Here is a 27,750-nt window from a genome sequence, read left to right on the forward strand (position 1 = left end):
TACGACATCAGTATTTCAAACTTCTACAAGAAAGGTGGGCCTTCCCCCCCACCAAAAAAAAACCATTGTTTGAATATTGTGAGATTTGAGCTGTGATAGAACACAAGTGTCCTGTATCTTCCAGAGAGAACAACTTTCTCCATGTCTCACAAGTTCAAATTTTGGTTTATGTACCATTTCCTCAAATACTGCTGATGTGGTGAGGTATGGAGAAAAAAAAGTAATGAGGTAACGTGTTCTAATTTTTTCCCTTTATGAAAAAGTCCAAAGAACCCAGAGAGGTTCCAGAACTTTAATGTAATCTCTTCTTAGAAGAGCACTGTGCATCAAATGCCGTTTCTGAATGGGCTTTTGTGTTGGAAAAGTCCAGTCTGGAAAAGTATATTGAAAAAAAAACACCTTTGATGATTAGGTTAGAAAAATGTCTCTAGTAGAAGGTGGAAGGTGGAAGGTGGAAGTGCTGTTACTCTTTGGCTCTGCAGAATAAAGAGCAGCTCTAGGATTAATCATCATTCTGTCTGAAAACAGGATGCCAGTGAAAATGACATTACAGTTCCAGACAGCTTCTTGTAACTTTTTCCTGTTCTCAACCTATGTTGTGCTGGGGTCCAGAAGGGATTGCCCTTACATAACCTGCTTGTTTTTGTTCAGACCCTTGTTTCACACGAAGGCTTATGCAGCATCAGCAAAACTTTACTGTTCGTATTTGTGTAGAACTATATGCAGGATGAAGGGCCAGAGAAGAGCTGGAAATTATAACAATAATTAATATTCACCAAAGGTCTCACATTTATGAAATGACAAGTTCAAGCCCTTTGAGAGTTGGCAGCTTGAACAGACGATAGGGAAATGCAGAAACTGCACATTACAGCCTTCAGTGATGTAGTATGAAAGTGATTGGAGCCATCTTCAATTATATCTGTCCATTTCTGCCAGGTGTGAAGGTGCATGGGAAGTTCTTTTGATCAGTGGAGTTAACTGCTGATGAATACTCTGCTGATATTGATAAGCCTGCGTGTCACTGGCTAAATGTTCTAAGGAGATCATGGATCCATGTACTCTATTGCCCCAGAGCACAGATATGGGGATTTAATTATGTTGAACTTGATTTACTCTACCTTCTCTGTGAATTATCCAACAAAGAGATGCCTAAATCCAGATATAGTTCCTAAGAGCATTAAAAATCCTGTTTTCCCTCTTACCTTTCTCAGTTGTCATGCTCCAGGCATTTCTTTTTGTTCTGTGTAAATGGTTTGAGGCAGAGGCTTCATCTGTGTAGGTGAACATATATAAACAAGCTATCACAAGTACCCAGGTTGTTAGATGCTTCCTCTAATTAGATAATCCCTAAAGGTTTTCACCACCCAGCAAGGCAAGGCATAGTCCTGGTCTTGACAGACCTGCTTCTCAGAGGACTGATGCTAAATCAAAGACAATGAGAGTTCCTCATTATTTTTTTGTCACAGAAACTTTTCAAAAAGTTTACGGCATGTGGTCATCCCCTTCCCCACAAACCAGTGTGTAAAGCTGCAGCAAGTACCACCAGTATTTGGAGGAAAGACTTGTAGATCATTTCTACAAATTCAAGCTGAAGAACCATGTGCTCAGAGCAGTCATTCAAAGGAGAAATTGAGAGTTACTTGTCACTATTACATTCAGACCTATTTGCCTACTACTTGTTAATCAACTCTCCTGTGCATGGTCATGCTACTCTCACTAGCAAATGCTGAAAATGTTTAGACAAAGTTCAAGAAACTGAAAGCTTGTTCTTTGACAGCAAATGGCTGTAGTGCTTCAGTCACTGGATGATCTGCCTTGTAGGGAAGTGCTCCTCATCCGGGTTTCCATGTTACCCAAGTGGTGAAATTTCTTAGGAACACGCAGATCTCCTCAGTCAGAACTTGTAATCTCGGTGGCTGAACCGTAATATAGGCATTTTTACTCCATTTATGAAAAAGATCCAGACCAGTTTGTGTCCATGAGTGACACTGGAGAGACTGGATGGGAGATTGGGGTTGCCTTGTATGTGAAACCAGTGCTTGTGAAGATATTAGCTCATGTTGTACGTAGGACTTGTGTAAAAAATGTCACAGTGCAAGGAAGGTAAAAGGATGGCACACACCTATATTGACCGTCTGATATTTAGTAGTGCTCTGCTTTACTGCAACCCCAGCTGCTTGTCTTTAGTGGAAATGTGGAGGAGAGTAAGTCAGAAGGAAGTTCTCCAAAGCAGAAATCTCCCGAAAAAGACTGTGAATGTCTGTTTTGTACTTCTGTCCAGCAGCTCAAGTAAGCCTGTCAGAAAGGAGGTAGGTATTCTTGCTGTTCACCAAATCCCACATTTGCACGACTGAAGAGGGTACTTTGAAAGGTAACAGATCAGAGATGACACAAGACTTGTGTATAACAAACATATGGAACTTGCTACTGAAGGAGGCAGAGGAAACAGTGGTGTCCAAGAAACTTTTGAGAAGTACAGAAATACAAAGTGAAGAGTTAGATAATGGGTGAGAAGCACAACTCACAACACCTGGTTTTACAGGGTTTTGAATTGTATTGTTCCTTTCTGATTCTGCAGCCACCACATAAACATTTCCCCTCAACTTCCCTCCTTTCCTCAGCTACTGTAGTTTGCCATGAACTGCACAAGAGAACATCTACTGTGAGGGAGCACGCAAGAGCCCAAGGCTGCACAAACGCGGATTGCCCAGCTAGCTGCTGCCTCGTGGCTGCCAGGCAGGCCTGACAGCCTGTGCTTCCTTGCAGCTCCTGCCAGAGCAAAGCTCCAGGAGCTGAAGTCAGCCCTTGGGCCACATCCCAGGAAGACCTGCTGTAGGAACCTGGGGTGTTAAAGCCCTTCAGCCCTTTGTCGGATGTGACTAAAATTGGCCAAGAGTCACTAGTGAGTGGGAGCAGGAGGACAGGCAGCTGACAGCAATCACAGAAGCCCTTCCCCAGGCTAACCGTGACATGAGTAAGCATGAATCATAGCATAAATTGATGAGCTTAAAATTAATGAGCCTAAAATTATCTACAAAGATGAATACTGCCTAAATGGCCCAACACATTATGTGCTTTCTGCTTATTCTGGAATTGGCAGATTTTGGCTTTGGATACAGATAGGCTGACTGCTTGACTCTAGGCCAGTGGTAGCCTGAGAGTTCCAACCAATTTTTTTTAATTTGGGCCTGCTCGTTTGTTTTTTTTTAGATGGAGATTCAGCAGGAACCTTCTTCCGTACATTGTAGCTTCTAGGCATTACTGATTTGGTGCTGAAGCTGGTATTTTCTTCTCCTGGCAGCTCCCTGCCCTCTGGCATTGAATCCAAGCTGATGCTTCAGCCCCCTCCCTCTGGCACAATTCCCAAGCTGTCATGTCAGATGCAAAATAAATACTCAGAGGCTCTGAGCTCCTTGCATCCAGAAGAAACTGCATTTTCACACTGGCTCTGAACCTCTTCTGTGGAGCCAAAACAAAATTAATGTGGAAACTAATCCCTTTGCCCCTACCACGCATATCCTCTTCAACAGTGGAGCCAAGAAAGACTGAAAAAAATTAACCTTTTCCATAAATTTCTCAGATAGGAAATACCCTACTTTTAATTTTCTCTTTTTTTTTTTTTTTTTTTCCAGTTGCTGCATCAGAGAAACTAGTCTTCCCTGAAGGAGGAAAGCACCTTCTTTCTATTCCCACTACTAATGCTAGTTTATTTTAAGGACAACTTTCATACCTATGCAGGATTGCTATAGCTCATCTTGGCTCTCTGTAGCTATTAGCTACATCAAGTAGGTGGCAGAGCGTGTTGGAGTAACTGCTGCCCACTCAGAAACAGCCAAGAATAGCTGCAGCCTCTCCTGGGGATCAGCTCTACCAGTCTGGAGCTTGAGGGTCCCTTCCTGTGACGCATATGACATTACCACCATAGCCATGGGAATATGCTACTATGTGAACCCAGACAGACATCTGGAAAGGAGGGCAGCCTGCAGTGCTGAACTGACAAAAGGAAAACAAGGTTTATGTTCTCCTCGACTTCCCTCCTTTCAGGTGTCACAAACTCCAGTGCAGCCTTGCGCCCTGTTAACTGCTCAGGCAGAACCCATGGCAGCCCTTCTCTCAGCTTAGGATAACTTGCTGCAGGAACACTGCCTCTTTCTCTTTTCCAGTGATTCACTTGCACATCTTCTCACACAGGCTCCTGGAGTATCCAGCTGGAGAAGGGAGGCACTGTGGTGGTGCTGCGGAGCCTGCTGTGGCTGGGACTGACATTCTATCATGTCCCAATGACCAAGCAATTTGGCTACGTCTACTTTGGCACTGGTGAGAAGAATCTTGATCTGCCCTTCATGCTGTGACTCTTCTGTCTGTTCTTTTCAAGAACTAGAAAAGATCTAGATTTTATACGTAGGAAATTTTGTTTACTGCTTGTTCTAATAAAAATGTGAAACCTCTGCACTTTGAGCAGGATTCTTTAGTGCCTGGATGCTGGCCCTGATTCCTTCTCCTAGGACTTCACTGTATGCAATCCTCCCCCAACTCCAGATTGAATTCAGCGAATCACAGAATATTCTGAGTTGGAAGGGACCCACAAGGCTCATTGAGTCCAGCTCTTAAGTGAATTGGGACTGAACACAACCTTGGCATTATTAGCACCAAGTTCTCCCTGTAATGTGTCACTGTGGATCCTTTAGATAGTAATAAAAGGCATTTTCTTCCCTGACAGGCAAGCTCTAGGTCAGAAATGAAACCTAGGCCATCTGTCTGATTACAAAAGCACCTTGCTTACACAAGAACTTGGAAATATGAATGAATACCTGCTGTCACCTATGAATGACAAAAGCAGAGGGAGTCAGAATAAAAAACTGTTGTATACTGTAAGAGATCTGTACTAAACCCTGAACTCTAGAAAGGCATATTGAAGAGAGTATTTTGCTTTTCAGATATTAAGATTTCACCAATATTAGAGGGGTTGCACCAGCTCATGTCATTAAACTGTAAGAAAAAAATAGCTGTGGGCATCACCTGGTCTTGGAAACCGTGCTTATTTAGGTTCATCTCAAGACAATGGTTTAATCCAGTGACTTTTCCATTAGCAAAGCTCACTGAGCAGGACTATCTGGGCTAGAACACAGAGTAACTTCTGTATGTATAAGAATAAAGAAAAATAGTTTCCTTTCTGAAGGGCTGTAGCTTTCAAAGCTTTATAAAACAGTCAGCCAGAGATTTTATCTCAGTATGGTAATGAAGACTTGGCTCTGTCTCTCAAAGCAAAAGGTCTTGGCCAGCTCGAGGGGCTGAATCTAGGGCTTTCATTTCACAATATAAGGCTAAAAAGAACCATTTAAATCTAATTTGATTTCCTGGATAATACAGGTTTATCCTTACCCTTTGTTCCTGTCCATGCTGATGATATTAGCAGATGATTCTGATATAAGCAATACAAGGTTAAGTGGCATGGTATTACATAAAAATTCCTTATTGATTTGCAGCCCCCAGATTAATACCAAAGAAATGAAGCCAAAACAATAATGACCATGATAAATTTAATGAGCCTTTCATACCAGGCCCATAATTAGCAATGGTCAGTAGGTGGAAGATCTGTATGTGTACTACACAGGGAGAAAAATGGTGGGACCTTTTAGTTACAAGATAGATAATCAGTTCCAATCTATCCCAGGAAGCAACCATATCACTGACATGGAAGATTTACGAAAAATTTATTTGCTGGGGTAAAAAAAACAGGTGGTCATCAAGGATGTCTACACTGTATTTGCCAGATTCAGGAGTGAATCATAAGCCAGGAATTCTTAAGGGGACGTGTAAGACACACACTTGTTTGCCACTGCCACAGGTATTCTGTTGAAAATTATGGATAGTACAGATGATAATTAAAAAACTGATTTCAGTAATCATTAACAATTTCTATTACTGCTGAGAAAATACAGTGCTGCAGAGAAATTTTTCTTCCATGTCACAGGTACAAAAGCCCAAATGAGGCAAATGTTTATGGGGAAACACCACTCACTGCTGGGAAAAGCAGGAAACTTCCTTTTCCAAACCCATTTGTGGAACATAAAGAAACAAAAGCCTACAGATCCTTTCTGGCTTTGAGGTATAAGTCATTGCCCCTTGCTTTTGTCAAATCATCCAGCACACTGAATTTTGCTTTGATGGCTCTTGTATTTTCCTAGAGGAAAAGATCACAGCTGGACACAATATAGAGTAAAGACAATTTTGGAGTAAGAAAATTGGAGATATTGACAAACTTGAAAAAAACCCAGCAGAACAGTGGAAAACATGTGCTTACTGACTATGCTAGTTCTAGTCACTAGTGGTTTAAACAGAGAGGCTTCTGTGTATATTTGACATTATCCTTCAGCAAAGGGTGTCCGACTGCATAGGGCTTTTTGCACCACTTAGGGCCCCTCTTCCAAATGGGCTTTGCAGATCTGATGGGCCAGCGGGTCAGGTACCTGTCAAAAACACAAACACATTTCAGTTTGAGACTGATCACTGAAGCAGAAACAAGGCACTATACCCTCTGCCTCCCTAACACGCCTCTTTATAAAAGGAATAACCATAAGCAGAGCTCCCTCAATTCAGAAGGGACGACTGGAAAGGAGTTTTTGTTTGTTTTGGAATTTCCAAGCTCATTTCTCTACTGAACCCACTGGCACCTGCTTGATTTCCAGTTTCACAAAACAAATCAGGTGTAGTCTCCAGGCTGCTGGCAAGTTGTCCACCTGCAGCTAAACTGGAGTGCCAAATCCCTTCATTGCAACTAAGTCCAAGAATGAATGCATCCAGCCTCTAGGGGAAGTGTTATTTCAACAGCTGGTCTCAATAAGGTAAACTAATTACAAAGGCTAAGTTCTGTGAGAAAACTTCTAAAAACGAATATATTTACTTTGGGGGGATAATTAGTTTTTACTTCTGCATGCAATGGGTTTCTGACCTAGTCTTGTATTTCTATATGTCGAAATTTGCTCTAGTGTTCTCTGTACAATAGTATTGCAGCTTGCTAGTGCAGGAAGTCAGCACCTACAGTGTAAGAGGTATTAAAATGGAATTATCATCACAACTACAAATCTCTGTGAAGAGCAGCGTCTGGCAAATATCCTTTGCTTTTTACCATTTGAAGTTTTAGACTTGGCTTTGCAAACAGGCAGGGGATTTCAGATCCAGAATCAGTTACTGGAAATCTTACCCTGTGGCTGGGTGGCCTGGAGTTTTGTTAGGCTTTAAATCTTTTGCTACCAGTAGAGAGGGGAATAGAGGTCCTTAGAGAAAGAAGAGTCTTTTCAGACAATAAAGATCCAAAGTAAAACCTTAGCATAATCTGCACAAACAATGCTCCAACAAATTAGAATTTGGAACAGACTGATAAACTTTGTCCAGCGATGTTTGCATGCCTCTGTTGAGTAATCCCATGGTCTTAATGTAACCTCAATCACTCATTCTCCCCACAAAAAGCTTTGTTACCTTTTATTTGCATCGTGCAAATTTGAGATATTAAGAACTTTGGACAGAGACCATGTAATACATTTGTTTGAAGACATTTGGCACATTCCTGAGAACTACAAAGAAAACCTGCTATGCCAGGCAGCTACAGACTGCATAAGAGCAGCCCATTTAGCACTTTTCTTCCTCAGTATGCCCTAACAGCACAAACTGAAAAATGAATCACAAGTGAAGCTTTCCGCCTCTGAAATCAAGCCACTTTCAAAATGCTTCGCTTCGAAAAGTTTGTGACATTTAAAACATCTAGAAGCACCAGCAGGAGGGGTCTGGGTGACAACAGAGCAAGATCCAGCCACTTGTTTTCCTATACGTGCATTAAACTCATCCCTTGTGACCTGTAATGCTATGCTAGTGCATTAGTGGAATCCCTTACATAACAGCATCGGGACAGAAAGTAGGAGAGACTTTCCCATCTCTAATTTCACATGCAAGGGGAGTTCAGAGAGACCAAACACAGGTCCCCAGTTTGGAATCTGGCACAGGACCATGGCAAGGCAGCTCCTTTGGGAGAAGCTGTAAGGGTATTGGATGAGCACATGGGCTAGGTCCTCCATTTCATATTCCCCTTGCTGCAAGGGGGGGTGCCATAACAAAAATCTTGGTATTGCAAGACTACACTTACAAAAAAGGAGGGGGAAAAAAAATCCCAAATTGTTTTAATGCATCAATGTGCCAAGTGCAATTCTGGTCACGTGTCCACATGATTACGGGAAAGTGCTCCTGTGATAATAAATGATCTCACTGGGAGAGAAGTGAATGTGTGAATGTGAGATACACATCAATGCTGTATGCAGGTTTAGACAGACAGTGGCTTTTTAAGAAATCCCTCTGTTTCTGTGTGGGGGCTGGAAGTGCACACCCCAATTCTGCATAGGAAGGAGGATTTAGTAATGGCCTGATTTTAAAGCTTTTGTTATTTCTCTTTTGAGCAGGTCTAATCCAGCCCTCTGGTCCAGGCTTTTGGCTTCCTTTGGGGACTGCAGGCTGGGGCTTTTCATTGTTAGCTGAAACAGACATTTGGACGCTCTCCCTTCCTGGAGCACATTTGCTTTTAGGGCTTTTAATACTTGCTTTGTCCCAAACTCAAACTTGTCCTATTTTGTTTGCTGCCTCTTTTTTTTTTTTTTTTTTTTACCTTGATTCAGCAGTGCAAAAGCCTGATGCCTGGGAGCAGTCAGTCTACAAAGTTCCTTCTCCTCTCTGACTAACTCAATTTCCTACAGATTTCACAGATCTGGGTTTTGTTTTCTGTGAGTAAAAACAATCCACAAAACTCACACAGGAGAGCTTCAAAGCCCAGCACAGAGGACTTTCCTACGAACTGTGCCATCCATGTAAGGCAGGGTACACCCTTTTCTAGCCAAGTCTCCCTACTTTTCATTGTATCCAACAAGGTTTGTCTTGAGGAGTTTTCATAATCACCTACCAACACACACTGGCAGAGTCTTTGAATTTTCTCAAGTAGCTAAAGATTGTCACAACAGATCCTTCAGGTGGATGCCAAATGTGGCTGGTCTGCAGTGTCCTAACCTGACACTTCAGAGCTCCCACTCTAGGCAAGGGGGACAGAACTGCCAGTCCTGGGAACTGTGACTCACCTCGGGGCTCTGCCTGCCCCTTTGAGTATGGTAGGGTCCTGAGCAAGAATCCTAGACTCTAAGTGCACAAATGAGTATTTTGGATAAAATGTCATGGGAACCCTGGTGGGATTTCCCTGATGGGAAAAGGCAAGATACAATCAGGATGGAAACAACTGTGGTTAATTCACCTGCAGCCATTGTAATAGCCTAAAATCTCTGTAGCATTTGGAAGTCTGTTTTCATAGATTCTATTCAGTGGGCAGGCATTCCTTGGAAGCTGCCACTTTAGACCTAGGAATAGGCACAAGACTTCCACATGCAGGGTAAGGGAAATAGGAAAACCACATACACAGCTCAGGCAAAGACCATGTTGGTACAGTTCAAGTCTGAACTTCTGAACCCTCACTGAATTTTTTCAATATGGCTTTTGTTTGGATTAAGAGCAGAAGGCAGAGGACTACAGACTGCAGGAAGCACTCGATCAAAGTGCTGGCGAGACTGCCTCCTCCCTGCCACATCCCTTCCCATGACACCTCTTGGCTTTGCTCACCTGCAGCCGCTCTGGCTCTTGACTTTTGAATACACATGCTATGCACAACACAGTTTCCATGCAGATGAGAGGAACCACATGCTGCTGGAGAGAAATGCTGATAGCAGGGAAACCAGATTCTGCTCCAAGGGACGAGAGGTGTCCACAGAGCCTGAGAACTTTGTAATTCGTGAGGAATTTGTAGGGAGCCTGCCTCTTGCTTAACACAGAGTAACTCTTCCAGTTCAGGTGATGGAGGAGAGATTGACTTGGATACTCTCTGTGCCAAGTTATGCTAACTGGAAATGGACTGGCAGCTGAGGACTCAAAATCAAGTACTCCATAATCTTACAGCACCTCTTGCTGAGAAGACCGTAGAGTCAGGGAACCTGTGATATCCCCTAGTCCTTTTGGATAGGGAACAACTTCACAGAGTTGCATTTTAACCAATACTTTGGACCTGCCAGAGAAACATGAGTGCTATATTCATATTAAAAGAGCATCTAGATGCTGGCTTGAATTCAGCAGCTCTTCTGGATAGACTGTTAGTCCACATTTTCCATGCAAAAACCTCCATGCTGAAAAGAAAACTGCTGAGCTATTCAGGTTTCCATTACTGAAAGGAAGAAGTTTGACCTACAGCTGAGCTTGACTGTTTCCCAAGTGGTTCTGGTGCGTAGTAGCCTGTACACATATGACTGTGGAGTATGAGAACACTCTGTCACCCTACACAATTCTGGTGAAATCGCTTAGAACTTCCTTAGCTTCACAGGCTAGTGAAAATATTTTGTTGCTGCAGCACTTAACTGGAACATGCCAGGCTGGAGCATGAACAAATGCAGAAATAACAGCAGAAAGTTTTTAAAGGGAGAATACAGGCTGAGGATGAGGGAACAATCCTTGGCTGCACGACAAATTTGCTTGTGAAATGATCCCCTGTAAAGACTGAAAGCCCTAGACTGGGCCAAACATGAGGAAAATGAACTGTAGGGAGTATTTCTGCATTGACAGGATAAACTTATTTTGTTTTCCATCTCCAGATTCTGCAGACAAATTATACGTAAGAGAAGGTGAGGACATGAGACTCAAGAGTTTATGGATGATGTGGGTTATTCCCAAGGCCATTTCTTCAAAAGAACCATAGCTAGTAAAGCAGTTAAGTGGTAACATTCATGAGCCATTACTGTCAAAAACAAATCAGGTAGAAAGCAAAAAGGCACAGAATTGAAGTCCAAGAAATGAGAAATACCATGGCAAGTCTTACCTGGACAGTGTCCCAACTGCAGGGCATAGAAGAGGGAGATGTGGAATGCTCCCCAGTTGAATTCAAACCAAAATGTGTTCTTACATCTCCTACCACCCTCAGGACCACAAAGCTTAGCATTTCACATCCATGTTATGCCATCTCCTCCTCTGTGTTACACTACATCATAGATGAATGTTCCATACTATGCTAGAGAGCTGTATAATCAAGTACAAGGCAGGATTTGCAGGTCAGATGTTCTCAAAGCATTCTGCTCTTCTTGAATTCCAGTGCTGGAAACAGGATAAGGAGATGGAGTAGGTAGAGGAAGGACAGCTGCCAAATAACCCAGTGCAAAGCAGGGAAATCCTTATCTCTTAGCAGAGAAATCTGGGGCACGGAGAAGGGAATGTCCAAAGTTCGTACAATTGAGATAGTACAACCAGTTCAGAAAACAGAGCAGGAATTCTGCTTTTAGGAAAACATCATTGAGTAAGTACCAGAAGAGCACCTTCTTGAGAGGCAGAGAGGTTCTGCATCATAAATCCACACTTCATAACTCTAAATCAATGGCATGTCAGCACCCCTGACCCTTGTTAAAACAAGGCAGTTTGCTGATAGTTCCATATGGTGGCATGATACCTTTTAATCCCAGCTAGGTGCTAGCAAGTGCATGCCAGACTCTTTGGATTTGAAGCAGGCTCACTTTAATCAGGGTGACAGTGACACGGGCCAAACATTCTGGCCAAGATAGCCACAACTGCAGTAAAAAAAATATCTGAGGAACAGCTTTTTTTTTAGTGCTTTCAAAAGTATACATTAATGCAGCTCCTTTATGTCTTCCTTAGTACCTTTGCTCAGGAGCCATAGCATTCCTCCCATGCAGCTGGCCTGTACATTGTCTAAGGTTCAATCAGTTTTTCATCAGGCTCATTTGTCCCTCTTTTGGCAACAGATGAAGCTGCTCTTTAAAGTACTGATGCAGCCTTGGAGGAAGCCTGGCCACAGGGAGCACCAACCAGAACTTTACTGGCCAGGAAAAAAATGTAAGGGATTGCTCATCCAAATGAAGTAATCTGCCAGATTTCAGCCAGGCTGGGGTTGCTGCTCTGAGTCTACATGCAGTAACTCAGTGCTCAGGTTGGCATCATGGCAGAGGCACTGGGCTCTGAGTCCCACTTCACAGCAATGTATCCCCTTCAGTCTCAGGTGGTGGGAGTAAAATCAGTCCCTAAGGCTATCTTAGGCTTTCGTCCTGTCATTCTACAGCTGATGGTGTAGTATGTCAAGAGCCCTACCATGAGCAAAACATTCTTCAGCTCAGTGTAAGATGGCAGGCAGTTCCCAGACACTACAAATTCCCACAGAAGTGTGTGAGGTAACATCTGGAGTAGACAGTGACTTCTCAGAAGCCCTTCCTTTACGAAACTGAAAACTTTCTCCATTCAGAGTATAGAGACATATAACAGATTGCTTACCTTAACTGTGTTTCTGTCTTGGAAAAGCTTTAACAGGGGGCCCAAGCATATTATGATGCATCTCAGTTTCTCCCTGTTGACATTGCAGGGGTATAGCAGCAGTGCAGAAAGGCACAGCTACCTCTCATCTAACCAGAGTGGTAAAGATGTCTAGAACAGCCAATACAGTGATCTCAGAAAGAGATGAAGCTCAAAGATTTGGAAAATACATCACTCAACTGTCTAATGCACTGCCTGCTATAATAGGCTCTCTTTAGATCCTGTTCATCACTTCTTGAACTGGCCCTTAAAAATCCAGTAGGCATAAACAGAATGAAGGAACAAGCAAGGTCAGGTGAATAGCCCTGATACTACATTTAGAGGATGACCCAGACACATTCTGATGGCATTAAACAAGGCAGCTTGTTCCACTCCAAGGTTCAAGCCCACTTCTGCCCCTCTTCTCCCCTGTCAGCTCACTTGCATTTGGCAGCACCACAGGTTGAGTGCTTCCCAAGTTACTGCAGACTTACAGGAAGCTTTGGAAACAAGTTCAGAGGCAAAGTCAAGGTAAGCTTGGGCAAGTCATTTATGTGGGAAACTTCTGATAAGAGCTCTGGCTTCATTCCCAAAATAAGTACTGGCTAAATGACTCCAGTCATTCAGCATGTGGGTGCACTTCAGGCTAGAGGAAGGAAGCAATTTGTAACTCCTGCCTTATGCCATGTCAGCTACTGCTCCAGAAAGCAACGAGGGAAATACAGGTGGGGGATCACACACTCAAAATTCATACAGAATGGCAAATATTTTGCAAGGCTCCAACATACAGAGCTTTCCCTTTCCAGTAGGCTGAAAAGACAGTATCATGAAGGACCAGAAGAGCACTCCTGAACTACTACTACACTTTATCCTAGCTCTTGGGATTCATTTGTATAGTGTCAGCCCCAGCACCAAAACTGTCAATCCCATTTCTTGATCCTATTCTCTTGTCTCCACCCAGAACCCAAAATCTGCCTACTTCAGTGCTCCTCCATATCCTCTGCAACAGCTCTGCTCTCTTTTTCGAAGTTGCTTCCACTGGGCCTGCTTCATTCCCTCTTTGGGAAAAGAAAAACAATGGTGGTGTTGGGAGGGGCAAGCAATGCAGTAATCTCCAATTTAATTAATTTAGAGATGTAGCACACCATACTTGCATGTAGAATGTATCCGGAGGTCGTCATTCTTTGTTCTTACTGAAGGTCTATAGAACAATTTGTAAGAGTCAGGGCATCAGATCTGGAGTCCTGGTGTGATTCCAGCAAGATACTGCATTTACCATTTCCAGTCTCAACCTGCTACTCAGGGTTGCAATGTGAATGCTAACAAGATAATGTGCTCCACCCCACAGCTGCCAGATAAGACACAGATACTAAAGAATCCCCAAGACTTGTAAGACACAAGGAAGAAGTTATTACAGTCGAAGTATCTGATGGCTACAGGGCTGCATGAAACAGTATCGTCTAAGTTGACCCTGACTGATAGCCATTATGCAGCCTGCCAACATTTCCAAGAGCCTCTCTCAAATCTCCAAACCAAGTCTCAAATCTGACTGTAGAGTCAGACCTGAAATGCAGGAGTCTCCAGCCATCCTCAGCCTTGCAGCCTAAGCTCTCCCAGCGACAGCCCCATGGCCTCTGGTAACCCCAGGGTTTGCTAATGCGAGGTTCATACACTGCTCTGACATCCCCATGGAAACAGAGTGTGAGGTTATAAACAGGGGATTAGCACCTCCAAGTGCCCAGCACAGAGCAGGAGGCGGCTGCAGGCCTTCCCTTCGCCCACCAAAGGCCCGGGAGGGGGAAGAGACTCAGCTGCATAGGAAGGGCAGGCAGAGGGCGAATCACTGACTGGAGGAAACTGGGATGGGGCAGAAGGTAACAGGCCTGTGATGGGCCCCTGCTGGCTGCTCAGCACCCCCCACCCTCACTGCTGGTATCACTGCCTGGGCACCTTCCTGCTGTTAGGGGCTAAAAAGGCTAAGAGAGAAGGGACTGCTCAGCCTGGAGAAAAGAGGGTTCAGGGAGGTGTTAACAATGTTCCTAAGTACCTGAAGGGAGAGCATAAACAAGAGAGGGGTGGGCTGTCCCCAGCCACTGATGCCAAGTGACAGGACAAGAGGCAATGTGCACAAATTAAAAAAGAAATTCTGTCTGAATGTAAGAGAACACTGTCTTGTATGAGGCTGGTTCTCTGGAACAAGCTGCCCTTAGAAAAATCTGGGGGAGGTCTTTTCTTGGATATACTAAAATCCTGGCTGGACATAGTTCTGAGTAAGATGCTCTAGGTGACTCTGCTTAAGTGGGTAGCTTGGACTAGATAATCTTCAGAGGCTTCTTCAACCTCAGCTACTCTGTAGTGTTGTGACTCCATCTGTGGCATTCTTCTGTGACTGCCTTACTGATTTTAAGTGATGAGGAGGTGAGCACAGCTGAGGAAGGGCAGGCGGACTTTAACATGTGTGGCAGTTTTAATCTTGTGTGAATAAATGGTTTATATGAGATACAACTTGTCCTTAAAAGACTGCCAAGAGAATATTGTGACAGATCTTCTCCAAAATGCTGAGTACTCTATAAATCCTGCTGCCTAAGGCATTTCTCACTCATTTGTACTTAACTGCTTTTCACTTTCAAATTTATGCCTGAAAAAGAGAAATGTGGAAAGACAAGACTATTCACCTGTTCAGCTTGGGTTTCTTGGGAATATGCCCTTCAGGAAGTGGAGGCCTGTGGTTTGGCAACAAACCTGAAACAGAAAAAGATGTGAGATATTTTGCAGTGTCTCTTTGCTTCTATTGCATTCACAAGTCACATTACACCTCATAAGCCAGGCAAACCAGGTCACTACTGGACAGCACAACAAAAGCTCAAGTACAGTAGAAAGGGTATTTTATCTTCATCACTGCTGAACCTGCACTGCAGCCAGAGAAGCTGGGAAGTTGTGCTGGATATAGGGAGGAAATACATACCAATGACACTGTCACTTGGGCTCATTGTAGAGGCTTTTACAGAGGACACTGGGCACTGGTGTCCAATCAGATCCCATCTCCAGGATGAAAAATCTGACTATTAAAATCATCAAACCACTTAACTTGGATACAACTCAGGTACCAGGCATAAAGATCAGCACAATATTCTTGACTGCATCAACCTGTGTCCCACTCCCAGGGAAAAGTAAAAAAGTCGTCACATGGCAGATGGTAGAGTTGCATGTTACTAATGGGTTAGGTCAAGCTGAGATAAATCAAGTAATTTCAGAAGCAGGTGTTTAATCATTATTTACTGGAGACTGAGCCACTTCCCAGATCTTTCCACAACACTAGTCTCATCTACAGGGATAAATGTCTGCTGTCAAGGCAGGAGTCAGGACACAGAGAAAGCAGAACAAGTCGTCTCTGTTCCATCACCCATCCCAGCACTTGGACAGTAATGAGTTTGCTGGGTGACCGGACAATGACACCTCACTGAGCTACACCAATTGGGCAGGAGATCCCTCTGAAGGGGTTCAACAGGTACCCTACAGTCAGGGGTTGTCTCTGGCAGAGCTATGTACCTGCACGGTGAGCCATCTGCACACAGACAGCAATCTTCTTGTGCTCCTCCAAGCAGAGGCCCGTGACCCTTCGTGGCAGCATCCCTCCATCTGAACGGATAAACTGACTCAGCAGCAAGACATCCTGAGGAAGAGAGAAGGGCAAAACCATCAGTGCCCCACCTACCTTCACTGCTGTGACTGCAGGTGTTGTGCTGAGCCTTGCATTGTGTACAGAACTCAAAACAATGTAAAACAAAACAATTATTCCTTCCTACGCATTTTGTCTGCAGCTTGACAACAAGTGGTTTTTGCTTGTTGTCACTGCCTGCCAGTTTAGCTTAGTAAGGTCACTCAGATGGCTTGAGTCTTCCCCTGACTTCACTAGTGTAAACACATGATGTCAGCTGCAATCCCTGCTCCTTCACTGTTTCACTACTTGCTCCAAGATTCTTGCTAAGATAATGTGTCCTAGGTACTGAGGCAGTTACACAAGACCTACAGATGGATACTGTTTACACAACTTGAAATGCCATCACATCTGCTGTCCTAAAGTTCACAGATACGTTAGATCACCTCTGACCTCCTCCCTGTTTCCTCAGAGGAGGACTGTTCTCTGCTATCTACTCCTCAAACTTTTATCTAGTTTCCCATGGTGGAGCTTCCCTCAGGTCTCTCTGGAAGGGTGGAGAGCAGGGTAATGGTCCAAGATCTTGCATGAGGAAGCTTTATGTAAGAAAAGAATATGTGCTGATGAGTAAGGACTAATAGGATAAACTGCTGCACTCAGTCCTTCAATAGTGTGTGCATAAGATGGGGCTGTGACAGTCATGGTGGATGAAAGGAACACTTGAAGCATGCTGAGGACTTGTCTGTGATTCAAGAACCATTTAGACTACACTGCTGTTGACATTTACAATTAAAAACTCCAGAAATGTAAAGCTGCCCTCTTAATAATAACAAAATTAAAGGGATCTCTAGGATCAGATAGTATCACAGGGCTGGAATGACAAATTTTTAAACACAGCAGCAACAGCTGTTGCACAAGTGTCCCATTAACTGTACACAGTACAACAGCCACGCTCTCCACACACGACACCAGTGCAAAGATACCCCTCAGGCCAATATAAGCAGGCATCCTTGACGTTCTGACCAGCATAAGTTGGCCCAAAGGGCCTCTAGAGACTTTGCACTTGTCTTTTCCCCTTCTGCTGAAAGACTTGTTGCTGGTTAAGGGTTTACTTCTCCATGGCTCTTGTATGTTCCTAGCTGAGGCAGCAGGGCCATGCAGAAGCTGCCTGCAGGCTGCAGGGAGCTGCCAGCAAGCATCCAGACAGAGTGAGTTCAAACAAGGCACGGCAGAACTTTGCACCCCCAGCCAGGGCAACAGCAACAACAAAGAGCATTTGTTGCTTTTCATGTTGGGTGACCCTGACTGCCTGTTCACAGATTCACAGACCTGCTCCTACCGCCCATCCTTGCTCTTTTACACAGAGCTCCCTGGAGCATTCCTACCTTCAATTACTGGCCTTACAAAAGCAAATAATCATGAGCAAATATAAAGTGAGTATTCAGAAATCTAGCTAACTAGGAATTATTCACACACTCCCACTGCACAAGACCAGTCAGCTGTCAAGGGGACTGCTGGAATTTAGGACGCCCTTCTGGAATGACGGATTCTGACAGATGCTGTCATAGAATTGTAGAATGGTGGCTTGGAAGGGACCTTAAAGATCATCGAGTTCATCCTTCCCTGCCTTGCTAGCCACCCTCTGTTTGATGCAGCTCAGGACAGAATTGCCTTTCTGGCCTATGAGTGCCCATGGCTGAGTCATGTCCAGCCTCTCACCCACCAGCACTCCCAAGTCCTTCTCCCCAAGGCTGCTCTCCATCTGTTCATCCCCAGCCTGTGTTGATAACAGGGGCTGCACTGACCCAGGTGCAGCACCTTGCACTTGTTCTTGTTAAACTCCATGAAATTCCCACAGCCCCACTACTTGAACTTCTCCAGGTTCCTCTGGACGGCATCCCACCCTTAAGGTGTGTCATCTGCAAATCTGATGAAGGTGCACTCAACCCCTTTGCCTACATCATTAACGAAGGTACTAAATAGAACTGGTGCCCAATAAGGACCCCTGAGGTACACCACTTGTCACTGATGTCTATCAGACTCTCAGCAGTTGACCACTACTCTCTGGATGTGCCTATCCAATCAATTCCTTGTGCATCTAACAGTCCAGCCACTGAGTCTATCCCTCTCCAATTTAGAAAGATATTGTGGGGACCATGTCAAAGGCTTTACAGAAGTCCACGTAAATGACATCTGAAGCCTTCCCTTGTCCACTGATGGAGTCACTCCATCACCAAAGGCCACTGGGCTGGTTAGGAAGGACTTGCCCTTGATGAAGCCTTGTTGGCTGTATCACATATTCTTGATGTCATCCATGTGCCTTAGCACACCTTCTAGGAGGGTGTTCCATTATATTCCTAGATGTTCCTGCTGATAGGTCAGCAGTTCTCAGGTTCCTTCTTTCTACCCTTTTTAAAAATGGTTTCCATTTTTAAAAATTTTGGTTACAAATGTTACAGACAAAATGTTGAGGGTTTTTATTTGTTTGGGGGTTTTATGCTTTGTTTTGTCCTTCCCACCTCCCAGTCCCCAATGAATACCATCCCCACTAATATCATCACGACATACAGTTTCCCTCTTCCCATAACTGGCTTTCTTTCTACATCCACTTGTCTATAGTGAATACATTCAGACTGACTTTCAGATCCAGCTCCTTTGAAAACATGGCATGTCATGTAGGCCCACTGACATTTAGATACTGACTTTAATGTCTCTCTGATACAAAATGACTTATCAGGCACCCTACAGAATGATGCTGTATCTAAAGAAGGAGAAAATCCCAGCTAAGCAGCTAGCAGCACATTCCTGGGAGGCCATTGATGGTTAAAAAGGAAGCAGAATATCCCTCAGCCCAGTTAAAACATGGCCCTGCCAAGGAGAACAGTAACTAAGGGACCAGATGGTGCCAGCTACACTGGGCAGAAACTGGATGGAGGCCAGCCAAACAGTCCAAGGGCACTGACTTTTGACCACTCCTGAAATACACTGGATTGGATTCAGGAAACCAGAGCAAGGCTCCATCCCCCCCTTTCCTCTTCTTTAGCTGTCTGGATCTTCAAATCACCAACAGCTAAATTTGTCATTTAGCACATGTCACCTCCCTAAGTGAAAAAGGGCTGTTCAGCTCCAAGTGACTAGAAAGAGAAAAACGTGCAAGACTTTTCTACTAGCCTGCTGCATTACTCTGTGGAGAAGAGGACAAAGAGAACTGATGGCAAGTTTGAGGCAGTTTCAGTCTTTGCAGCCATGAAAGCCTAAGTAGGCCACACACTCTTGTGAAGGGTGTGTGTGTGGTCCAAGTAATTTCTCATATTACCACCACACCTCATGGAGTTACAGGCTTGTTATCAAGTGTTTCCATGCAAAGGGGGGGTGGTGGGAAACAAATGGAGACGATATTTTTTTTTCCTCCCTGTGGGAAAAAAAATACAATAAAATCTGTCCTCTGTTATCATGTCTGACCAACAGTGTCACCAACTGACCAACACCCTGGTGTGGCAGTCATTTTTTGACTGAAATCATCAGTCGTGTTCCAGCTGCTACAGCTCCAAATTACACTCACGCTGCTTGGCTTAAAATGCTGCACACTTGACCAAAGGTTTGTCCATTTCTGAAGATTCCCCACAGTTAACAAGACAGGTGCCTCTCCCAGAGTATTCACACAGATGGATCTTACCACTGGGAGAAAGCAGACAGGTACAGCCAACTTCATGGGGCAGCTGTGGAGGGAAGTGAACAAGTACGTGGAGCGGTCAAATTAAAAAATATGTCTGGCAAGTTCTCATGGTGCCGTCATGTTCCATGAAATTCACATTTTGTGCTAGTGGACAGCCAAGCCTGTAACTGCGGATTTACTTTAATCACTGGACAGCTCCCATGAGGCTGGACCAAGATTCCCACCCCTGTAATCTGCAGCATTTGATGAAAACAACTTGGACTGAATTAATCTAGGGCTAATAGGCAAAGCTTGCAGCTTGGTTTCCCCTAACTGTTGCCAAAGCAAGATGACATATTTACTGCCTACTCAAACTAATGATGTTTGAAGTGGATAAGGGGGGGAAATGAAAAACAAGTTTAGCCTCCACTTCTAAAAGGGCTGGACAAGCTTGCTAGATGGAGCACTATATACCTACCACACATTCTTGTGAATAGATGGTAACCAAAATGCAGAGGCACCTGCATTTTAATGTCTGCAGACACTTTGAAAAGCAGGATCCTTGACTGACACGTGATTCATTAAAACTTTCATTTAGCACAGGAACAGCTCTCTCTGTGCAGCCAAATTACTACTGGGCTGTATCAGACACGTCTGCCAGTCATTATTTCCAGCTACACAAGAGTCTAGTTTTTCTTTTCTCCCTTACTCCTGGGAGCTGTACACCATTCTCCACGCATTTTGTAACAGGATTGCAGATTTCAATCCAGTTGCATCCGTACAGTGACCAAAATATTTTATCTCCAATGGATATGAAAAAAAATCAACTGAGATCTCAGTTTCACTGGATAGACAGACACACGGAGACCACAAAGTGTGGGAATTTACATCTTAAGCTCTGTTATCCTGAGCCACAGCAGAGGATCAGGATTGAACAGGCAAAGACAACTGCAGCCCTCTACACCACAGCTGAGGCAGGTTGGAATCATGACCTGCTAGTGCTCACAATGCCTGTTCAGTTGATTAATGACTTTGGAGACACTGGTCCCCCAGTTCTCTGACAGCCAGAGTAACTCATTATGCCACTACTTTAGACTGTGCTAGTTGCACATGACAAAAGGAAAGTCCTGTGAGGTCATATTACTCAACTCCCTCAGGGGCTAATTCAACACTTCCCTTTTCATAGTGCCTCATTCAGCCCAATTACAAGCATCCCAAGCAAAAAAGCTCACACTTTCCCTTCTGTGCAACCGACTGATCTCAGCTTATCAATCTCAAAGGAACCACCATCTATTCCAGTCTCTCACCAAGCTCAGCTTATAGGTTATGCTGTATGAACCAGGCTGTATCTTTAACAAAAATAGTTGCTCTCAATTTACAGATATTTAGGGCAATTAACTATCAGTAAGAAAACTGTCCCACTGATTAATCATCTGCAGAGTTAAATGCCTGCACTTTGGTATTAAGCATCTCAATATTCTGCTGCTCATCATGGCTACAACAAAGAATAAAATAGCAGAGACTGCTTTTGTGTAGAAAAGGGATTTTTATTCACCTTAATGATTAAAATCCTGAAAATTTGTAGCTGGCACAAAGCATTCAAACACATAAAGGACTTACATAACCAGAGAAGTGATCTACTCCAGAATTCAAACTTCTCCTAGTTCTCACTGGCCTCACAGAGGGAAGCTACTAAACATGAGGTAAGAAACTTCTACAATTCCAAAATACCAGTTCGCATTGCTCTCTTTAGCTTTTTGTCCAGGAGGAGTATTGGATATATCCACATTAGATGCATATGCATTCAAAATCTATGGGACAGCTGAGATGGACACATTCCTAGATTGTCTCTCAGCACCACAATTTCTTAGAAATTATCTCAGCAATGATTCCCAAGATTGGCTGCAGAATCTCCCTTCACATTTAGTTTTCTCTTGCTTCCTTACTGAACAGCAGAAATCAGGATCTAAGAATCACAGTGAAGTGTGGAAGAAAACTCGTAACTCAGTTCACTCTACAAACACATATAAAACTAATGTTTCACACCGTCTACTGTGACCAATTTCTAATCCTAGAATCCAGACTCTACAGAATCACACTGTCTAAAACTTCTTTGGTTCTTGATGGATTATCTCTCCACATACTCAGTGGAGTCTTCTGCCACACATGGCAGCAGGAACTGAGTCTCTGTAAGTGTATACATAAATTTCCAAGATGTAATCCATTTCATCCTTGAACATCAGTTTATAGTTTCTCAAGGGTTGTTAATGTGTGACTCATGGAATGCTTTCTGTAAATCTCTAGAATTACTAAGTTTAATGATGCTGTTTACTTCTTGCATTTAGAAGTCACATAAAATGATACGAATCTTTAAAAAGTAGTTTCCAGAGTAAGGAACTAGTTGGTTTTGATTACTACACAATTCAGCAATCATGAAAAAGAACTGTACAGGGGCAATACAAAACAGACACGATCCGGGTTTGTAGTACTTTACAAACCTTAACGGTATTTGTCATTTCATGTAATTTATCATAATCTGCAAATTCACTTTATTTCCAGGTTTTCCACATTGTTGACAAACCAGGCCAGAAAACACTAAATACTCCCCTGCCCCCAGCTTATTTCACTGTTTAATATTGCACCCAGCCTGAGTAAGAATCACTGACAAGACCAGATTCTAAATGCCTCCATTTCTGCAACACAGGCTTTGAAAGACACTAAACGTTATTTCATTTACACCTCACACCTGTTGTTTCATCTGTCTGGAGTAGTTGCAAGTATTTTGTCTGGTACTATAGCCATATTCATATTCTTCATAATTCATGAGTCTTAATTAGTCCTATCCAACAGGTTATTTGCCTTTACTCCTAGCTGACACCTTTTATTTGGAATTTGCAATGTTTTATTTACCAATCAGTAATCATCAGCATCATTCTTCTTCCCCTCTTATCTATTTAGTATGCCACTTGCAGTTTTCAAACCATTTGGTGATCCCCTAGGAGTTTTTTTCATGCTTTAAAAAAATCCTGTGAGTGAATTAATATACTTGTTAGCTAATTCCTTCAAGACCTTGAGGCAACATGCAATCCAGGCATGCTGGTCTGTACCTAATTCAATGCTTAAGTTATTTCTGTATTTGTTTTTCCCTCGTTTTACATTTGCAGACTGCCATCAATATACAGATATTTAAACATAATTTTTCCTTTGCATGTGTGCACTAGGACTACACAAACAAGCAGCTCGGTCATTTTGCAACCAATGTGGCTTTCAGTCCCCTTCTCCTCTCATTAATGGATTTTCTCACAAACATTTCTTTTTCTCCAATGTATTTGTATCCCCCTCTCTAATCCTATTGACATTAGCTTATTCTGAGTTTTCTGTTGCCTTATCTTAGTAACAGCATGTTCCTGTCTGGTTTTCTTCTTTTCTAATTCCAGTGTTGGGTTTTGAGCATGCAAGGGGGGAACTTAGTCCTTTTGTAAACTGTGTGTTTGAATGACCTCTTGTAAAGTTACATTCTGCATCTGCTATATCATGCTTCTTATTCTGAAGTGCTTGTGACTGTCGTGCTTTTGTTTTAAAGCACTACAGGATTTCCTTCCCATATTCTAGGTTTAGTGTTAGTTATCCTCTCATTAGATAATAAACGTCTCATTAGCATTTCCTGCAAAATCCTTGAAAACCTGTTTTTTCTCTCACAAGATAAGTAAAAATGTATGCTCTCCTTCATACTCCTAAAGAGTTTTAAAAGCTGTATGAAACACTTATTAACTTAGTGGACAATGACAAATGAGAAATCACAGTGCTGGAAGTCATATAATTGGCCTAGTCAAGTCTTCTGGACTCTGGAGTCAGGGCTGTATCTACTGACTAAATGCTACATTCCAGTTTGATTCTCTGGGAAGTGCAGTGGTGAAAGGCAGCTGGGCACAAAAGAGCTTTACAGCCCTTTCAGATCAGGTGGCTGTGTAAGTAATTCCAAATCTCCCACTTGATACAAACTCATCCTTTTTCCCAGGAACACCATCAACCAAGGCACACAATTACTGTGCAGGAGGCTCTTGCTGCACCCAAGAGAAGCAGAGCTGGAGTTAAGTATCTTTACTACACCCACGAAAAGATGAGGTGGGCAGGTTGCAGGGTAGGTAGGATGACAGCAATTCTTGTCCAGGGATGAGGACTGGGGGAACTCCCTCATTAAACTTACCACATAATCATACTTATGCTTCAGGTTCCAGCGACAGATGGGACACTGGCCAGAGGGGTTTGGTGGAGGTGGTGCTTCAGCATCCTCTATAATTCTCCCTTCAATCTAGGAAACAATTCAAAGCATGTAATGATCAGGCACAGCTTACAGCTCTACCTGCACCTGTAACTCAAGGAATACTTTCCATCAAGTCCACAGTACATTGACCAGTTCTGTGTGGATGTAAGGGGAACAGTATCTTCATCATTCCACTCACTTTCATATAGATACCACAAGCCCTTTGCTATGCTTGTGCCACAGACTGTGGGGAGAGGGACAAATTCAAAGGGCATAGAAAACCCTTTGGCAAATTATTGTGCATATTTCTCTAAATGCAAACTTGTTGACAGTCAGTAGGAAGTTCTCATATTCACCTGAATTCCATTTATTGCAGTACTCTTTTAAAACACCATGCCTTGAAAGTGTAGAGGCCCTTTAGCCAAAAGCTTTAAAATAACTCTTTTTTTCTGTGAATATGAATGTCACAGAATAGCAGATGCATATTATAGTTGAAAGCATGCAGGACCTTGATGTATTATAAACCACCAGCTGGGAAAACTTAAGAGCAAAATTTAAATTTAAGAAAGGATAGTTAGGAAACGTCTGTGGGATTTATTTTATAATACCAGTATTTTATGCAGTTTAATTTTCTGAACAATTCTTTTGCAAGATTATAAAATTATCTTTTCTACATCACTATAAAGTGGTGGCATCTAATACTCAAACTTTCTCACAAGTTACATGTGTAAAGGAAGAACTTGACAAATTTGTTTCCTAATCATAGATGTGTTAGAAATATAGCCTATCTACATGTGCACTTGTGTTTTTTTTCTTTTTTGAGCACTCACTAATGGAAGATAATGGAGATAGCAAGAGCTATCTCAAATTGCACCCAAATGAACAGAAGAGACAATAAAATGAAGCTATTTTTTATCCAAGATATTTTGGGAGTTTCCTTTGCTCAAATTAAAATTAAAAGCAGATTCTGAACACTGTCAGCCTCAAAGAGCGCAAGCACCAGAGTTTGAAAAGAAAACCAAGGTGGAATGCAAGGTTACTTTTAAGAAACCACCAGGTTCTGTGCCTGAAAACCTGGGAAGAGAAAAGCATGACCTTTCCTGTAAGTGTGCACAGGAAGCTGGCATCCAGCTGAACTCACAGAACTATTTCATATGCCAGATTTCTTCCTTTCTGATGATAAAATGGATACAGGTAAGTTATTTGTAGTTTAAGCATCTCAGTACCTCAGACAGAACTGTCAATTTTTAAGTAAGATTCCTCCCCCCACAAGTACAACAGCCAGTTTGACAAAAATAAATACTTAACTATGAATATGAGATGTAGGCCAGTATATAATTTTCTATTAATAAGTAAAGTTATTTTCAGGGAAGTTGGTATATCTTGATATATATTGATTCTTGCCAGTCTGGCTTCAGACTGTACTATAACTGTAATCCCATCTTGGAAATAAATAAAGATTCAGAATGCTACGTCAACATCAATTTTTCTTGAGATAAATTTCAGTGTACAAGTTTTGGGAATTGTTTCCCAGCTGCTGAGGAACTTCTCTACTGTCAATCCACTCAGCTGTTATTTTTCTGTCAAACAACTAAGAAGGAGTGTAGGAGCTCTACATTCTCAGTATTTATTAACTGGTTCATATCAAACACTTTCTTCAATACTGATTAAAAATGAGGACACAGAAAGATGAGCAGGGAAAGATGGATTCAGGGAAGATTGATGTAAAATTGGCAGGATAAATGGAGTGACAGAGACACTAAGAAACTTATCAGCCCTTTGGTTTGTCAATTTACACCATTTTTGACAACATTTTCCTCATCTAGGGGTACTGACTGATTCCAGACTGATGCTAGGATATTACACAGCAAATATATCCAGATCTCCAGGAAAAGCTATTTTCATAAAGGGCTCTGCTAATGTAATGCTTATTTTTTCTACTTAAAGCTTCAGTTAATGTTTTGGACTTTTGAGAATATAATTTACATCCTCTTTGAAACTGATTGAGTGAAAAATACAGCAATCCACTGAGTGTGTTTTGTTGGTGTGCACTTTCCCTTCTTGTTTTGGATAAAATAATTCCAGGTCACACTTGCAATCTCTTCAGGTTTCTGGGCACTGTATTAGTAAGTTTGGTACTTGAAGGCAAGAAATAGATACTTTCCATCATAGCTACTGGCACAGCTTAAACTTTTTTTTTGTTGACAGTCTTATGACATCTTGCTAACTGCCTTATATTAGATACGTAATATCAAATAGAGTAAGTTATCTGCTCCATGCACATTTCAGACATGACAAAGTCCACTAACGCAAGTACAACAAAACTTTCAACAAAATACATATTTCTAACAAAAAATTTTAAGTTTCAAAGGTATGAGCAAGCAGGTTTTTTCTGTTTCATTAGCAAGCAAAATAGTCCCTCCCCTTCTCATTATTTATGTATATACAGATTAACATTTAAGTGCACTCTCTTCTAGCTATTCCCAAATTGGTCCTTCACTCTCCTCGTCTCTCATATATATATATATATATTTAAAAATATCTATTATCTCTCTCCAACCAGGGCAAATAGTGCTATTACCATATGCAATGTGAGCAGAACAATGCAATCTCCTTTTCCCTTCAGTCATTTCAGTGCTTCTAAAAAATGACAATTGTCTTGATAAAAGTATAACACATTAGATGGTGCTAACTAGGCAAAATTTTAATTCTACTGCTTTAATCTTTTCCTTCCTGCCTTAAACTGTAGCTAAGAAGATGCTCTTCTTTATCAGTTACTTCAGAACTTCTGTCTCCTTTTCAGAAGCAGTTTTCCTTTAGTAATTAAGGTCTTCCTTTGACAACACCCCTTTCACTTATTTTTTTTTTAGATGTGTGTTATAAGATGGAAGCTTTGCATGACCTGAAGTCAGTATGGCACACACCGTGGTTAACATACACAACACAGATCAAAGGCATGAGATGTGTGTGGCACGTAGGCAGAACAGAAACATCCTGCAATGCTGCATGGCACTGCCAGTGACAGAGCCACCGAAAATCCTCCCTTGTGCCTGTGCACACTGCAGACAATGGCACAGGGCACCAGTTTAGGAAGCGAACCCGTCTGAAGAATGGCCTCGAGTGTTTTAGATCCTGGATGCCTCAGGGATTCCGACCTTCCCGGAGCTGCGAGTGGCTCTGACTGGAGGCACCTGTCACCGCCAACAGGGATCCTGTTCAGCGCCAGCCCCTCCACTGCTACCTGCGCTCGCAACAAACTCCTGCCTCGGCTCTGCCTTCGCACCCTGAGGGCCCTTTCAAGTAGAAAAGCGTCCCCTTTTTTCCTCCACTTGTTGTGGGGTAGGGCTCGGACACACACATGGCTGAAGGAGGGAAAAGCCACAGCAAAGGCAGCAACGAAGAAAAGGGGTGCAGGGACTTACTGTGGTCGTGTTGCCTTCAGTCACCTCCACAACTGCAAAAGAAAAAAGAGACGGGAAACCAGAATGAGGCTCATGCAGCCTGAAAGCAGCAGCATTTTGCGGGGGGGAGCAGTGGGAGAGGGCGAATTACAGTGACCGCAACCACCTCTCCGAGCCAGCGGGGAGGCAGCGGGGCGCGGGTCCGTGCCGAGCCCCCTCCGGACTCACCCTGGCGGAGGGCGCGGGCCGGCGGCGCGGCCCAGCTGCTCCCCAGCAGGCCGGAGAAGATCCGCCGCAGGCCCCCGCGCAGCAGGCTGGGCGCCGCCATCTTGCCGGGGCCGGCGCTGCCGTCACGCCGCTTCCGCCGGGGGGGGCGGTACCGCCGCCATTTCGGGGCGCGTCCCCC

General features: G+C 43.1%; 2 protein-coding genes across 2 annotated transcripts in view; one reads left to right on the plus strand and one right to left on the minus strand.

Annotated features, from left to right (window-relative positions):
• Positions 1–5,879, plus strand: part of RSPH9 (radial spoke head component 9) — a 19,853-nt gene extending 13,974 nt beyond the window's left edge. Inside the window, exon 5 of the mRNA XM_056486797.1 lies at positions 4,192–5,879. Within this exon, the coding sequence (XP_056342772.1) occupies positions 4,192–4,352 (161 nt within the window). The 3' untranslated portion in view covers positions 4,353–5,879. The remainder of the gene's footprint in view (positions 1–4,191) is intronic.
• MRPS18A (mitochondrial ribosomal protein S18A) lies at positions 5,698–27,750 on the minus strand. Its single transcript, XM_056486798.1, has 6 exons — positions 27,573–27,750; positions 27,366–27,397; positions 23,887–23,991; positions 15,916–16,039; positions 15,042–15,108; positions 5,698–6,470 (listed from the first exon to the last, which is right to left on the minus strand). Exons 1-6 carry the CDS (start codon positions 27,670–27,672, stop codon positions 6,326–6,328), a joined length of 573 nt encoding a protein of 190 aa, XP_056342773.1. The 5' UTR covers positions 27,673–27,750; the 3' UTR covers positions 5,698–6,325.

This window comes from Oenanthe melanoleuca, chromosome 3 (assembly GCF_029582105.1).
Source record: "Oenanthe melanoleuca isolate GR-GAL-2019-014 chromosome 3, OMel1.0, whole genome shotgun sequence".
NCBI lineage: Eukaryota > Metazoa > Chordata > Aves > Passeriformes > Muscicapidae > Oenanthe > Oenanthe melanoleuca.

Excerpts from the sequence above, each read along its gene's own strand:
- MRPS18A (XM_056486798.1), bottom strand. The coding sequence starts at position 27,672 with ATGGCGGCGCCCAGCCTGCTGCGCGGGGGCCTGCGGCGGATCTTCTCC. Across the intron at positions 16,040-23,886 it reads AGCATAAGTATGATTATGTG|GATGTCTTGCTGCTGAGTCA; the intron begins GTAAGTTTAATG and ends TCTCTTCCTCAG. Across the intron at positions 6,471-15,041 it reads AAGAAACCCAAGCTGAACAG|GTACCTGACCCGCTGGCCCA; the intron begins GTGAATAGTCTT and ends TGTTTTTGACAG.